The sequence below is a fragment of the Staurois parvus genome, unplaced genomic scaffold (assembly GCF_062004578.1).
Source record: "Staurois parvus isolate SC_StPar_1 unplaced genomic scaffold, SC_StPar_1.0 ptg001376l, whole genome shotgun sequence".
Classification (NCBI taxonomy): Eukaryota; Metazoa; Chordata; class Amphibia; order Anura; family Ranidae; genus Staurois; species Staurois parvus.
This window is the reverse complement of record NW_028319172.1, coordinates 498863-516141: the sequence shown is the minus strand read 5'-3', so window position 1 is coordinate 516141 and position 17279 is coordinate 498863. Positions and strand designations below refer to the sequence as shown.

Here is a 17279-nt window from a genome sequence, read left to right as displayed (position 1 = left end):
AACAAAGTGGAAGCAACTGGGAACAACAGCAACTCAGCCACCAAGTGGTAGGCCACGTCACATGACAGGGCGGGGTCAGCGCATGCTGAAGAGCACAGTGCGCAGAAGTCACCAATTGTCTGCAGAGTCAATAGCTAAAGACCTCCAAACTTAAGATTAACACAACAACAGTGTGTAGAGAGCTTCATGGAATGGGTTTCCATGGCCGAGCAGCTGCATCCAAGCCTTCCATCACCAAGTGCAATGCAAAGCGTCGGATGCCGTGGTGTAAAGCACGCCGCCACTGGACTCTAGAGCAGTGGAGACGTGTTCTCTGGAGTGACCATCATGTTTCTCTGTCTGGCAATCCGATGGACGTGTCTGGGTTTAGCGGTTGCCAGGAGAACAGTACTTGCCAGACTGCAAGTAAAAGGTTTGGTGGAGGGGGATCATGGTGTGGGGGTGTTTTTCAGGGCTTGGCCCCTTAGTTCCAGTGAAGGGAACTCTTAAGACGTCAGCATCCCAAGACATTTTGATCAATTTGGATGGCCCCTTCCTGTTCCAACATGACTGCGCACCAGTGCACAAAGCAAGGTCCATAAAGACATGGAGGAGCCAGTTTGGGGTGGAAGAACTTGACTGGCCTGCACAGAGTCCTGATCTCAACCCCACAGAACACCTTTCGGATGCATTATAGCAGAGACTCCTCCCCCCGACATCAGTGCCTGACCTCACAAACGTGCTTCTGGAAGAATGGTCCAACCTTCCCACAGACACCCTCCTAAACCTTGTGGACGGCCTTCCCAGAAGAGTTGAAGCTGTTATAGCTGCAAAGGGCGGGGCCAACTCAATATTGAACCCTACGGACTAAGACTGGGGGGCCATTAAAGGTCATGTGCGTGGAAAGGGCGGGGCCAACTCAATATTGAACCCTACGGACTAAGACTTGGGGGCCATTAAAGTTCATGTGCCTGTAAAGGCAGGCGGCCCAATACTCTTGGCAATATAGTGTGTGTATATATATATATATATATATATATATATATAAAATCGATAGATAGATAGATAGATAGATAGATAGATAGATAGATAGATAATATAGGATAGATAGATAATAGATAGATAGATAGATAGATAGATAGATAGATAGATAGATAGATGATAGATAGATAATAGATAGATAGATAGATAGATAGATAGATAGATAGATAGATAGATAGATATGTGATAAAACCTCCTGCGCTTCAGATGAATGAAGACTAACTAAGCGGCCAGCACCCTCTTTGACCAAAAGTGTATGAGAAAATTAATAAAAAATTGGTGCAGCGCTAAACAAATATCATTATATAAATGAACATACCCTAAAACTAATAAATAAATACATAAATATATAGATACATGCATGCAAGGATGAACCCCTTTCAATCCCCAGTGGGGGGAAACGTGACCATGTATATGATGGTTACTAAACACATGCAAAGGGACAACACACTGCAGCAGGTGATAAAAAGTGAATAAATGCAGTCCACTCCAAACAAAAATGGTGATTCTTCAGAACGTGAGAGTGCCAATAGTGCCACAATCCTACAATGGTCTGAGTGCCTCCTCACCTCCCCGCATCGACCACAAGGGCCAATACGCCTTGATAATATATAGGGTGTAACCCTCAGATGTCAGCCGGTCACAGATCCACAGTAGATTCCACCTCATGTACTGTATTCCAAAAACCACCTCCAGCCGCTGATAATGGTGGTAATAAGCCACCAGGCGATGCTGCAGCTGCCAGTGAGGTCCCAGCTACTCACTGGCAGCTGCAGCATCGCCTGGTGGCTTATTACCACCATTATCAGCGGCTGGAGGTGGTTTTTGGAATACAGTACATGAGGTGGAATCTACTGTGGATCTGTGACCGGCTGACATCTGAGGGTTACACCCTATATATTATCAAGGCGTATTGGCCCTTGTGGTCCATGCGGGGAGGTGAGGAGGCACTCAGACCATTGTAGGATTGTGGCACTATTGGCACTCTCACGTTCTGAAGAATCACCATTTTTGTTTGGAGTGGACTGCATTTATTCACTTTTTATCACCTGCTGCAGTGTGTTGTCCCTTTGCATGTGTTTAGTAACCATCATATACATGGTCACGTTTCCCCCCACTGGGGATTGAAAGGGGTTCATCCTTGCATGCATGTATCTATATATTTATGTATTTATTTATTAGTTTTAGGGTATGTTCATTTATATAATGATATTTGTTTAGCGCTGCACCAATTTTTTATTAATTTTCTTAGATAGATAGATAGATGTGATTACACTAACATATTTGATAATATAAAAATATTACTAAGTTTCTTGTAAATCAATAACTATTAAGAACCTACACTGCAAATATTACTGCACATTATTTGGAAGGGTGCTGGAACTGGAATTAAAACTGGAATTAGACACCAAAAAAATGTTGTGAGAAGATACAAAGTGTTGAATTATTAAAATGATTGGAAATAATGAGTATATTGTGGATGTTTGGGGATACTGTATACTGTATGTTGCACACTGCGTTTATGATTTATTTATTGATTTATTTTTTAATTTTGCCTGCTTGTTATATATGTCTCCTGGTATGAATTGGAGTGTATGATTAACAGCGCAGCTTGTTCAATTATTTATATCAAGGTTTGATATTATTGAAGAGCTGCAGCTGGGTGGGAATTTGACAGCTGGAGAGCGTGGAAACCATTATCATTTATAATGTCAGTTAATATAATGAAATACAAACAGCGCTCCAATAGTGGAAGAAAATGCCTTGTGAGACCGGCAATATCACAATTTTATTAAAAATATGAAAAATGAATCAGTGAAGAGAGAATCAATTATTTTTATATTACAGGATGACTTTCAGCTTTCTTAGATATGAAGGATATTGCTTAAAGCGGAACTAAACTTTTTCAATCAGAAAATTTGAATCCTTATGCTGCAAGCGTTAGTATATAGATAGGAAGGTATAGTCAATGTAGCACCTTCTTAGTGCAGGTTGAATTTAGTAGCTCCTCTATAATCAGTGGAACAGGGGTGGATTATTCTGGCCTGCTCAGTGTCTCACAGGCTGCTGCTTTGATGGCTTCTGACTGCATTCTAGAAGATTCTAGAAATATAGTAGGAGTAAGCAGTCTGAATATTTATGGGGAACCCAGCCAATCCCTGGGGAGGTGTGCCCAGTAGGTGGATGGAGAGCCCATAAATAGTCTGAAGCCTGAGGCAGAGAGGGAGAGTTCCTGGGTCCAGTCCTGCTGAGGGAGACCCTTGTGCAGGGGGCTCTACCGCTGCGGAAAGTTTACTGGAGGTGCCATCTAGAAGTCATTGAGGCTGAAGCTTTAGCTGGGGGGTTCAAGTTTTAAAGCCTAGTCCTCTAATCAGTTTGGGTCTGGAGAAGCTCACTGGAGAGTACCAGGAGGAAGTTGAGGGAAAGGTGTTCAGCTGTCGTATGATGGTATGAATCTGTATCTCCCTTACTGAGGAGTTCCTGGTGGTTATCGGAAGGAGGTAACCGATGATCTTGTAGCTACATGAGTAGATGACCCCGGTGCTGGAAGTTAGTGACTGTGAGCAGCTTTGGTCCTTTGGAAAAGTCATGTGGGACATTTTTCTGCAGCTCCGCAAGATAGAGGAGGAATCCTCAAAGAGTTGAGGTGGTACAGCAGGAGAGGTTGAATAGCTCTCCAAGAAGAGAAAATCCTTCTGACTACTTGTAAATAGTTCCAGAAAGTTGTCCTCATTTTCGCAGTTCCTTGGGCATCCCATGTACCCCTCATCCCCATCCAAGTTTAAATCCCCTAATAGAATCCAAAAAAAAAACAGGTTCATGGATTGTCTACTGTCTCTGCAGTGCAAGTCTGGAAGTAAATGTGTGTTGCCCAGGGGCGGACTGACCATTTAGGCACTTGGGCACTGCTCGAGGGCTTGGGGTCGGTAGGAGGCCCCATGAAATGCCCCTGGTACCTTTCATAGTCTTTTTTGGGTGTGGTTTGAGTGTGGGTCAGGACACAGGACACGGGCCCCATGATTTCCTATTGCCCGGGGGCCCCAAGAGTTGGCAGTCTGCCCCTGGTGTTGCCTAGCTGTGCAGGACTATAGGGGGACCCAAATCTCTATGGGCTCCTAAGGGGGTAGTGGTACAACTATCCAAATCTTATAGACTTCACCTCCGCAACATCTCCAAGATATGACCGTTCCTAACCTCGGAAACCACTAAGCAACTTATCCACTCCCTTGTTAAATCTCACCTTGACTATTGTATCTCCCTCCTCATTGGCCGACCTCATCGCAGGTTATCCCCTCTTCAGTCTATCATGAATGCTGCTGCCAGACTCATCCACCTTATTAACAGTTCTGTATCTGCCATCCCTCTCTGCCAATCCCTCCACTGGCCTCCACTCAGTGTCCTCCACCCCTCTCTGCCAATCCCTCCACTGGCCTCCACTCAGTGTCCTCCATCTCTCTCTACCAATCCCTCCACTGGTCTCCACTTGGTGTTCTCCACCCCTCTCTGCCAATCCCTCCACTGACCTCCACTCAGTGTCCTCCATCCCTCTCTGCCAATCCCTCCACTGGCCTCCACTTGGTGTTCTCCACCCCTCTCTGCCAATCCCTCCACTGACCTCCACTCAGTGTCCTCCATCCCTCTCTGCCAATCCCTCCACTGGCCTCCACTTGGTGTTCTCCACCCCTCTCTGCCAATCCCTCCACTGACTTCCACTCAGTGTCCTCCATCCCTCTCTGCCAATCCCTCCACTGGCTTCCCATTGCCCAACGTATAAAATTCAAAAACATTAACAATAACATATAAAGCCTATTATAACTCCGCCCCAAATTACATCACCAATCTTGTCTCCAAATATCACCCAAACCGTCTTCTCCGCTCCTTGCACAACCTCCTACTCTCTAGCTCTCTTGTCTCCTCCTCCCATGCTCATCTCCAGGACTTCCCCAGAGCCTCCCCCATCCTCTGGAACTCTCTACCCCAATTTATCAGACTATCGCCTACTCTGCCCACTTTTAGGCGATCTCTGAAAACCTATCTCTTCAGGGAAGCCTATCCTGCCCTCAGCTAATAATGGAATCTTCTGTCCCTCCTACCAGTCCATCCCCCACAGTTACTACCTTTTGTACCACTAGCCCCTTCCTTCTAGATTGTAAGCTCCCTGGATCAGGCCCTCCTATCCCTCTTGTATTGAACTATATTGTTGCTGTATTGTCTCCCGTTATATTGTAAAGTGCTGAGCAAACTGTTGACGTCATAAATCCTGTATAAAAATAATATAACTAAAATGAACAGAATCTTGGTTTTTGAGTTAGCTCCAGCTATAAAAGCACCAAAGAAACTTTCAACCTGGCTGTAATGTATTATAAAAAGTTTTAAGAAGATGTAATAAATGCACAGGGTGTAGATATAATAGTGAGAAGAAAATGAATACCTTTATTTCCATTTCTAAAAAAAAAGAAGAGGTTTTTCCTATCAAAGAATATTTGCAACACAAAGGTGGTAATTTACACTTCTACAAAGACCACATTTCACACCATTCACACCAAACGGATGTTGAAGGAAAGGGGAAGAGACATTTTAGATTTATTTTAATGGGTCCTTTAGTGGAACATTACAAGGATTATCATCCTTCCAATTGAAAAGACTTTCTGGGGAATTAAAGTTATTTGTGAGAACCGGAGGGGAGGAAATGATGAGGAGATTATGTCCAAGGAGGAGACCCAACGGATATATAAAATGAGTACCTTAATACCAGATGGATTAAACCTTGAAGTAATTAAAGTGCAAGTCCAGCCACAACTGGTTTTTTTTTCTCCAGCCTCAGTCCACTCCTTGTGAAAGTCCCCAACACTTTTGAATGGCCTTTTCCTGACAATCCTCTCCAGGCTGCGGTCATCCCTGCTGCTTGTGCACCTTTTTCTTCCACACTTTTCCCTTCCACATAACTTTCTATTAGTGTGCTTTGATACAGCACTTTGGGAACATCCAACTTCTTCTGCAATTACCTTTTGAGGCTTTCCCTCCTTATGGAGGGTGTCAGTGATGGTGTCAGGTCAGCAGTCTTTCCCATGATTGTGATTCCTACTGAACCAGACTGAGAGACCATTTAAAGGCTCAGGAACCCTTTGCAGGTGTTATGGCTGAATGAGCTGATTAGAGTGGGACACTTTGAGCCGAGAATATTCCACCTTTTCACAATATTCTCATTTTCTGAGATTGTGGATTTGGGGTTTTCATGAGCTGTAAGCCATAATCATCACAATGATGACAAATCACGGCTTGAACTATCTTGCTTTTTCACCTTTTAAGTTGCTGCACTGAAATAAATCAACTTTTGCACCATATTCTCATTTTTCGAGTTTCACCTGTATGTATTAAATGAGCTCAGATGTATTTGTTCCTTCGGTGAGTCGAGCAGCATATCTCACCTGGTGTCGATGGACCTGCAGGTACTGGCTCCGGTCGGTGGGCAGCAGAACATGTCTCACCGGGAGGTACTTGCCGTCCCTCAGGTCTCCTCCCAGGTAGTGCGGAGGTCTTTTGATGGCAGCACCATTCGAATCAAAGCGGACTTCACACAGCCGTCCATCTGAGAAGTCATCCCGAGCACTGTCTGCGAAGAATTACACACAGAAGGAGTCATTTTTCAGCATCAACACACATACGGTATATTGCAAATCATCGCACAGGACTTACAAATACGTGCACTACATCGAGCTCTGCACTACATCGAGCTCTGCACTACATCGAGCTCTGCACTACAATGAGCTCTGCACTACATCGAGCTCTGCACTACATCGAGCTCTGCACTACATCGAGCTCTACACTACATCGAGCTCTGCACTACATCGAGCTCTGCACTACATCAAGCTCTGCACTACATCGAGCTCTACACTACATCGAGTTCTGCAAAACATCGAGCTCTGCACTACATCGAGCTCTGCACTACATCGAGCTCTGCACTACATCGAGCTCTGCAATACATCGAGCTCTACACTACATCGAGCTCTGCACTACATCGAGCTCTGCACTACATCGAGCTCTGCACTACATCGAGCTCTGCACTACATCGAGCCCTGCAATACATCGAGCCCTGCACTACATCGAGCTCTGCAATACATCGAGCTCTGCACTACATCGAGCTCTGCACTACATCGAGCTCTGCACTACATCGAGCTCTGCACTACATCGAGCTCTGCAATACATCGAGCCCTGCACTACATCGAGCTCTGCAATACATCGAGCTCTGCACTACATCGAGCTCTGCACTACATCGAGCTCTGCACTACATCGAGCTCTGCAATACATCGAGCTCTGCACTACATCGAGCTCTGCAATACATCGAGCTCTGCGCTACATGGCCCATGTTTTATCCAGTTAAAGACCCTCTAAGTACAGAACAAGAACTGTTGGTCTGCCAGGACTACACTCAGCTCCAAAGTCCTGTTGTGGGCTGACAACACATCATTTTTGTGGACTGGTGTCAGCCCTGCCCAGTTGTCTTTTGCTAAACTACTTAAAGTGTTACTAAACCCACAACAGTGAAATCAGTCTGTATATGCAGTCTGCATTGTGAAAAAAGGCTGTTTGATCCTGTCTTCTCTGATCCTCCCCCTCTTTTACTGTCCCCAATCCATCTGCTGATAGTACAGAGCCCTAGGAGGCACTTTGCACATGCTCAGTTTGGTGTGTATTGTTAGTTTTTTTTTTGTTGTTGTTCTTTTTTTTGGGGGGGTGGGGGTATGTGATCAGCTCAGGGCCAATCAGGACTGTCCAGACAGAGCGTAAGGGGTCATAGGACAATAAGAGCAGAATGAAAGCTCCTCTTACAAGCTTTAACCAGTGCTCAGCCGGATACTGATAGAAGTCTGCTCTATTCTGATGATGAGAAAAGGTATTTAGCAGTTTATATTTACTAAAATAATTGCATTTCCATGTCCTGTGTACTGTGGGAGACCAGACATTGTGCCCCACTCCATGCCAGAGGCCTCCACGTGACACAGCCGTTGGCCTTTATATCCCAAGGAAGGGCTGTTCACACATACAAGTAGTTTATTGCACTTTGCTGATAGAATTCAGGGACTGGCATACAGTGACATCGCGTCAACTTACATTCCGGAGTCACTTGACATTAAACAGTTAATCACATTTAGTGGGCAGTCCACAGTAGCCATATGTGAAAGCATATGCAGCAACCATCTCCTTCTAACAGTCTCTCCTCCACCTGGGTTCATTAGTACTCACAGGACTGAACTCTCTGTAGTCACCTCCTCATTAGGTACACTTAAAAGGCCTTTTGCAATCCACCCTAGCCCCTACTTTCAAAAGGGACAGAAAGTCTAAAGCAGGCTCTTCCTGGGTGAAGGTCTACTCTTCCCTGGCCTCCTGCCCTGCCCAGGGCCTACCCATGCTGGTTACATCCATACAGGTTTAGGGTGTTTAGCTCCTGTACCCCAAGTGCCGCATATGCTCCTCCCAACCTGGCTTATAACTGGGCACTGACTCACCCATGACACCACAGCAGGAGGGCCTACCTAAAAGGGGCCTAGCACCTGATGACACTGTCTGCTGTAACCAGACACCATTCTGCTACAGAGCCATCTAGTGGCATATTAGCTAACTGCACTTGCCTACAGAGATCTACGGCAGTTTTCTATATTGAAAACAGCCACATTCCCTTTGTTAATTAGAAGCAAACCCTATACCGGTTTTGTATTTTACTTTGAAATAGAAACTGGCATGGCTGGCACCAGGGGCGGACTGACAACTCATGGGGCCCCCAGGCAATAGGGGATCATGAGGCCCCTGTGTCCATGCCCAAACTCAAAAAAGCCTATGAAAAAGGTACCAGGGGCATCTCATGGGACCCCCTACTGACCCCGGGCCCTCGGGCAGTGCCCGAGTTTCCAAGTGGTCAGTCCGCCCCTGGGTGGCACAGATCAAAACAGGGCTCTTTGCCTAGTTAATGTGGCGCATGCCAGTTTCCTGCTCCAGCTTTGTTCATTCATCTATGTGTAAACAGTGCCCTACTAGAGCACATTTCAAAGTATCCACAAGGCAATCAAAAGGGCCGACCACCCCCAGGCTGTACCCAGACCCAACCTGAGAAGGGATACCTGACAGATCACCTATATATGATACAACGCGCTAATTACATGCGCATCTGGTGAGTGCGCATTTTGTTCATTTCTTGCACACCCACCTGAATCTACCAAGTTTACTGGGAATAATAGTGTCATCAGGAAACCATTTTAGATGAACTGTCTTTATTGTTGATATTTCTTAATATTTTATGACATAAACGCAGGTATAACTACGATGCGTTTCCTTTGAAGATTTTATGAACTTTTCTCATTTATTTATAAGTTAATGTTTTATTATCCACATACGTATTCCTACTTATGTATATTTGTTTAGATGCACACTCGTCCTAATATTTTTTAGCGCTGCACTTTCTTTATACAGTGCCCTGCTATCCACGGCTACAATAGCAACTCAGCCCTGATGAAGGGTTTTTTTCATTATTGAAATGCGTTGGCTTTTTGTAAACCATAAAACGAATTGGTAAATTTGAAATGTTCGTTGAAATGTGTTCTTGTGCTCTACATATAAACCAATATTTGTCACACCCAAGGCTCCATCTCTTACCATGGGGGCTTCTCTTTGAGAACAGCCTCATTTGCACCCATCTGGGGCACCTATCAACATGCAATACGCCCCAAATGCTTTGGATAACCCAACGCTGTCACCCAACCACAATGGACTTCATCTTACCTTAACGCTACCACCTCCCCCTCACTCACCCTCTCTGTTGGGGTCCCTCAAGGCTCTGTCCTCGGGCCCCTTCTCTTCTCCATCTACACCTGCTCCCTTGGCCAACTGATACACTCCCACGGCTTCAACAACCACCTCTATGCCGACGACACGCAAATCTATCTCTCTACCCCTCACCTCACCCCCTCAGGCTCGAATCACACACCTACTGAGCGACATATCGGATTGGATGTCGCTCCACTTCCTCAAACTGAACCTCTCCAAAACCGAGCTCCTAGTCTTCCCCCCAGCCCGCGCACCCCCCCCCCCACTGACTTTTCCATCACGTCCAACAATGCCACCATCAGGCCCGCCCTGCAGGCCAGAGTACTTGGTGTCATTCTGGACTCCAACCTATCCTTCCAGCCCCAAGTCCAATCTTTAACAAACTCATGCAGACTCCACCTCCGCAACATCGCCAAAATCCGCACGTTCCTAACCCCAGAAACCACTAAACAGCTCATCCACTCCCTCATCATATCACGACTCGACTACTGCAACTCCCTCCTCACTGGCCTGCCTCGCCGCAGGCTATCCCCGCTTCAGTCCATCCTGAATACAGCGGCCAGACTCATCAACCTTACCAACCGCTCCGTTTCCGCCACCCCTCTCTGCCAATCCCTCCACTGGCTTCTGATTGCCCAACGGATCAAATTCAAAATCCTAACACTGATGTACAAAGCTGTCCATAACTCTGCCCCAAACTACATCATCGACCTAATATCCAAATACCACCCAAAACGCACTCTCCGCTCTTCATAAGACCTCCTTCTCTCTAGTTCCCTGGTCTCCTCCTCCCATGCCCGCCTCCAGGACTTCTCCAGGGCATCACCCATCCTCTGGAACTCCCTACCCCAATCGATCAGACTATCACCTACTCTCCTCTCCTTTAGGAGCACCCTGAAAACCCATCTCTTCAGGGAAGCCTACCCCACCCTCTGCTAATTGCCGATCTCCTCCACTCTTCCTACCACTCCATCCCCCACAGCTATCTCCTCCTGTACCACCATCCCCTCCCTCCTAGATTGTAAGCTCCAAGGAGCAGGGCCCTCGATCCCCTCATGTTTTGTATTGTTATTGTACTGTCTCATGTACTGTCTCCCATTATAATGTACAGCGCTGAGCGAACTGTTGGTGCTTTATAAATACTGTATAATAATAATAATACCTTCATCTCCCCCGCTGTCGGACAACATGGAGGCACAGTGCTCCCACACGGTGCGCAAGTCCGCCCGATACCGCGCGCAGGACCAGATGAAGGATGGAAGTAGAAGAGTCTGGGCCATGGAGCACCATATGACACACAGGACCATCCATGGGGGGGCGCTGTCATAGCGGAGACTTATAAAGCTCACCACCTACAGAACAAGAAAAAAGAAGTCAACAAAAACATCCATGATGTCCAATGACCTTGCACTGCACTTCCCTCCATTGGTGATTCATTTCCACCTCCCACGTAGGCCTGGAGTTTTAAAACCACGCTGCTCTCCCTCTTCTTTCCCTGGGGATGCCAGGATGGATCAGAGTGATTCCGACTGGTCAGTCCGGTCACATGCCAGGCTGTGTGGTGGGTAAAACTTAATCAAAATCAATCACAGAAGTAAGTGCAGCACAGGGGCGGACTGACAACTCATGGGGCCCCCGGGCAATAGGGGATCATGGGGCCCCTGTGTCCTTGCCCAAAGTCAAAAAAACCTATGAAAAAGGTACCAGAGGCATCTCATGGGGCCCCCTACTCACCGAGGTGGAGTTGGGGGGGGAGCAGATGTGGAGGGTATTGGTTTCATTTTTTTCCAGAAAAGTGAACTTACATTTTTTTTTTAGACTTTTTTCTTTTATTTTCACCTGGTGATCCTTCCAGTAATACATTTCCTGTCCTTAGATGACAACACCCACTCACCCTACTGTATCTACGGGGGGGAGCAGCATTGTCACCCTAGGACTGGAGGTTTGCTAGAACTACAGAACACCTCCCCCTCTCATACTATGAGGGAAGGGCTTCTGTAGTTTACAGAGCTGGACTACACAGGGCTTATCATGTTAGAGATTCCTGTGCTGTGCAGGAAGACGGAACAGGAATTTAACAGCTCACCACATTTCTGGCGGGAACCACAAGGGTTTTTTTGGGGTTTTTTTTTGTAATCGAACAAATATAAAACACTTTCACTTATATATTTAATAGAACAAAATGGAGCCAATTAGAGAAGTTCATTATTAGCGTTTACTGAATGTAGAGGGAGGAGCTCTGTTATATGCAGGACGTTTTATATTTTTATTATTATTACTGTATGTTGTTGTTTCAGCAATTGTATATGTGATGTTTTGTAAACAAGTTGATTATAATAGATGACGAGATTCTGTTATTAACCACATGCCGCCCAGCCACTGTATAAATACGGCGGCAGGGCGGCACGGCTGGGCAAAAGCACGTTTTAAAACGTGTGTTTTGAAAACAGGTAGGGGGCGCGCGCGAGGCGCGCCACCGCCCTACCTGTCCCGCCGATCACAGCCGCGGATGTCAGTCGCGGGGTCACAGCCGGTCGTTACCGGCTATGTCCCAACGATTGGCAGCAATCGCTGACAGAGAGCACAGCTGCAGTAGCTCTGCTTTCTGTCAGTTCCCTGACAACTCCAGGACACGCTGATTGGGACAGAAGAGTTTCTCTCTCCCGATCAGCGGTGTTCCCTGCAGTACACATCCCCCCCTAGTAAAACACTCCCCCTCACACAGTTAACCCTTTCCCTGAATAATAAACTTAACTTAACCCCTTCCTCCCCAGTGCCATTAGTACAGTGTCAGTGTTTTTTTTTTTTGCACCGATCACTGTATTGGTGTCACTGGGGATGTCAGTGACCCCAAGTCAGTACCCCCCAATGTCAGAATGTCCGCCGCAGTCCCGCCATAAGTCGCTGATCACCGCCAGTATTAGTATAAAAAAAAACTACAAATCCCAGTATCTTTCCCGCCATTTGTAAACGCTATAACTTTCACGTAAACCAATTAATTTACACGTATTGGGGTTTTTTGTAGCAAAGACATGCCGCAGAATGCATTTTGGCAGAAATTTATGAATAAATTTGATTTTTAAATTTTTTTTTTCACTGGACATGTTTTATAGCAAAAAGTCCAAAATATTGTTTTTTTTTCTCAAAATTGTCAGCCTTTTTTTATAGTGCAAAAAATAAAAACCGCACAGGCGATCAAATACCACCGAAAGAAAGCTCAATTTGTGGGGAAAAAAAAGGATGTAAATTTAATTTATGTACCGTATTGCATGACCGCGCAATTGTCCGTTAAACTAGCGCAGCGCTGTATAGCAATAAAAATGGCGTAAGTTGCAGTATCTATCCCATAGTTTGTAGACGCTATAACTTCCACACAAAGCAATCAATATACACTTATTGGGATTATTTTTACCAAAAACATGGAGCAGAATACATTTTGGCCTAAATTTATAACCAACTTTGAGTTTACTATATATTTTTTATAGCTGAAAGTAAAAAATATTGTTTGTCTTCAAAATGTTTGGCTTTTTTTGTTTATAGCGTGAAAAATAAAAAGCGCGCAGGTGATCAAATACCACCGAAAGAAAGCTCTATTTGTGTGAAAAAAAGGCGTAAATTTCGTTTGGGTGCAGCATTGCATGACCGCGCAATTATCAGTTGAATTAGTGCAGCGCCAAGTAGCAAAAAGAGGCGTGGTCATTAAGGGGGGTAAATCCTCAGGAGGGCGAGGGGTTAAGAGATACATTTATAGATGTGTATTAAATCTGCTCAGCGTCGGCTGCAACTGCTAGGAAGACTCTGTAGGGGTCTCCAAACCCCCTAGTACAAGGACCCCATTGGGAATGTTACAAACATTCAGCGTCTGAGGGGAAAAAAAATCAGTTTTACAAATGAATGCATAATATTTCTATGTACAGTGTGTGACTTGGATCTCCCGTGTACTAAGCATTCAGAACAAAGGAGAAAGAACTTTAATAAAGCAAAGCAAAGTTCCTCTCTACATTACTGTCCTCAGCAGAGCCCCCCCCTTACATCAGTGTCCCTATCAGAGTCCCCCCTTACATCAGTGTCCCTATCAGAGTCCCCCCTTACATCAGTGTCTCTATCAGAGCCCCCCTTACATTAGTGTCTTCATCAAAGTTCCCACTCACATTAGTGTCCCTGTCAGAGTCTCTCCTTACATCAGTGTCCCTATCAGAGTCCCCCCTTACATCAGTGTCCATATCAGAGCCCCCCCTTACATCAGTGTCTTCATCAAAGTTCCCCCTCACATTAGTATCCCTGTCAGAGTCTCTCCTTACATCAGTGTCCCTTTCAAAGTCTGTCTTGCATCAGGGTCCCAATCAGTCCTCCCCCACATTAGTGTCCCCTCTTACATCACCAGCCCTTCTTACATTACCATCCTTACCAGAATCTCCCCTTAAATCAGTGTCCCTATTGGAGTCCCTCCTTACATCAGTATCCCTATCATAGCCCCCCCTTACATCAGTGTCCTTGTCAGAGTCCCCCCTTACATCAGTGTCCCTATCAGAGTCCCCCTTACATCAGTGTCTTCATCAAAGTTCCCACTCACATTAGTGTCCCTGTCAGAGTCTCTCCTTACATCCGTGTCCCCATCAAAGTCCCTTTTGTATCAGTGTCCCAATCAGTCCTCCCCCACATTAGTGTCCCCTCTTACATCACCATCCTTACCAGAATCTCTCCTTACATCAGTGTCCCTATCAGAGTCCCCCCTTACATCAGTGTCCCTATCAGAGCCCCCCCTTACATCAATGTCTCTATCAGAGATCCCCCTTACATCAGTGTTCCTATCAGAGTCCCCCCTTACATCAGTGTTCCTATCAGAGCCCCCCTTACATCAGTGTCCCTATCAGAGTCCCCACCCCCTTACATCATTGTCCCCGTCAAAGTCCCTGTTGCATCAGGGTCCTGATCGGTCTCCCCCTTACATCAGAGCCCCTCTTACATCAGTGTCCCTTTCATAGTCTCTCCTTACATCAGTGTCCCCATCAAAGTCCCCTTTGCATTAGGGTCCCCATCAGTTCCCCCCTTAAATTAGTGTGTCCCCTTACATAAGTGCCTCCCCTTGCATCAGAGCCCCCCTTTCATCAATGTCCTCACCAAAGTCCCTTCTTACGTTAGTGTGCCTATCAGAGTCCCCCCTAACATCAGTGTCAAAGTTAAAGTCACCCTTGTATCAGGGTGCCCATCAGTCCCTTCCTTTCCATTAGTATCCCCCCCACACCAGTACCCCCTAACATAAGTGTCCCACCTCATATCAGTTACTGTGGGGGGAAGGGGGAGAAGCAGAGACTAAGCACATCAGCAGCAGGCCACTGGTTTGGGGACCCCGGCTCTAATGTATAAATCAGGGGCGGACTGACCATTTGGAAACTCGGCACTGCCCGAGGGCCCGGGGTCAGTAGGGGGCCCCATGAGATGCCCCTGGTACCTTTTTCATAGGCTTTTTTGAGTTTGGGCAAGGACACAGGGGCCCCATGATCCCATATTGCCCCGGGGCCCCATGAGTTGTCAGTCCGCCCCTGGTATAGATATTGGGGTGGGGAGTGGTGGTGGGGTGGTTCATGTGCAATAATATACATAATAACAAGATTTAGACTAACCATGTAAAAGCTCTCAACACCGAGCCCATTGGCGCGTACCCGGAGGTGCAGTGTACCTCAAACCTCGGCTCTCGGGGGGCCAACCCTGAGACTCCCTGAGATTCCTTGTAATTGCCTTTGGATGGTAGAAAAGCCGTTGTATCCAGCGCTACAAATGATCTCATTATCCCCGCAGTCCTTTTTAACGCCATCATAAACCACAGCAATCAACGTGTCACCCACCCACAATGAAAGGGCCCTAACTAAATTAATGTAATGACATTGGAACGGTCCTGTTCATCCTAATGCTGTGAAGTGGATGTTCGATTTATTAGCGGAGACTGTTTTCTTTTTCCAAATGTAATTAAAATAAAGCTTCGGGTTTTAAATTTCCCCTCCGAGGCTGCGACAGATACTAATTCTACCTGAAATCTGCTTGTGAACAAACAGGCTCATTCAATCAGGCAGTGCAGAGATTGTGCCCGGTGAAGTCTGTACCCCAACCCAGGGGCAGACTGACAACTCATGGGGCCCCCGGGCAACAGGGGATCATTGAGCCCCTGTGTCCTTGCCCACACTCAAAAAAGCCTATGAAAAAGGTACCAGGGGCACCTCATGGGGCCCCCTACTGACCCCGGGCCCTCGGGCAGTGCCCGAGTTTCCAAATGGTCAGTCCGCCCCTGCCCCAACCTCATCTTCTGGCAATTTACAGTGTATGTACATCAGATACCGCCCAACTTTAGACTTTCATAAAGAGAGACAACCTGGAGAAAGGGGAAACTCAGCGAGAACTGCGGCAAAAAGTGGGCGTGGCTACATAGTAGTAAACATTGGACAATGTCCTGCCCAGGTGTCTTTATGTCAGGGGGGTGGAACCAGGGGCGGACTGACAACTCATGGGGCCCCGGGGCAATAGGGGATCATGGGGCCCCTGTGTCCTTGCTCAAACTCAAAAAAGCCTATGAAAAAGGTACCAGGGGCATCTCATGGGGCCCCCTACTGACCCCGGGCCCTCGGGCAGTGCCCGAGCTTCCAAATGGTCAGTCCGCCCCTGCCCCAACCTGATCTTCTGGCAATTTAAAGTGTATGTACATCAGATACCGCCCAACTTTAGACTTTCATAAAGAAAGACAACCTGGAGAAAGGGGAAACTCAGCGAGAACTGCGGCAAAAAGTGGGCGTGGCTACATAGTAGTAAACATTGGACAATGTCCTGCCCAGGTGTCTTTATGTCAGGGGGGTGGGACCAGGAGCGGACTGACAACGCATGGGGCCCCCGGGGGATAGGGGATCATGGGGCAACTGTGTCCTTGCCCAAACTCAAAAAAGCCTATGAAAAAGGTACCAGGGGCATCTCATGGGGCCCCCTACTGACCCAGGGCCCTCGGGCAGTGCCCGAGTTTCCAAATGGTTAGTCCGCCCCTGCCCCAACCTCATCTTCTGGCAATTTACAGTGTATGTACATCAGATACCGCCCAACTTTAGACTTTCGTAAAGAGAGACAACCTGGAGAAAGGGGAAACTCAGCGAGAACTGCGGCAAAAAGCGGGCGTGGCTACATAGTAGTAAACATTGGACAATGTCCTGCCCAGGTGTCTTTATGTCAGGGGGGTGGGACCAGGAGCGGACTGACAACGCATGGGGCCCCCGGGCGATAGGGATCTTGGGGCAACTGTGTCCTTGCTCAAACTCAAAAAAGCCTATGAAAAAGGTACCAGGGGCATCTCATGGGGCCCCCTACTGACCCCGGGCCCTCGGGCAGTGCCAGAGTTTCCAAATGGTCAGTCCGCCCCTGGGTGGGACATACTTCCTGATTGGCTGTCGCAGTGAGGAAAA

General features: G+C 46.8%; 1 protein-coding gene across 1 annotated transcript in view; it reads right to left on the bottom strand.

The window, feature by feature from the left end:
• The window catches only part of GPR162 (G protein-coupled receptor 162), a 119841-nt gene that overhangs the window by 11463 nt on the left and 91099 nt on the right, over positions 1-17279 (bottom strand). The window contains exons 3-4 of the mRNA XM_089661715.1: positions 11003-11192; positions 6450-6634 (exon numbers count right to left, since the gene is read on the bottom strand). Coding sequence (XP_089517841.1) covers positions 6450-6634; positions 11003-11192 — 375 coding nt within the window. The remainder of the gene's footprint in view (positions 1-6449; positions 6635-11002; positions 11193-17279) is intronic.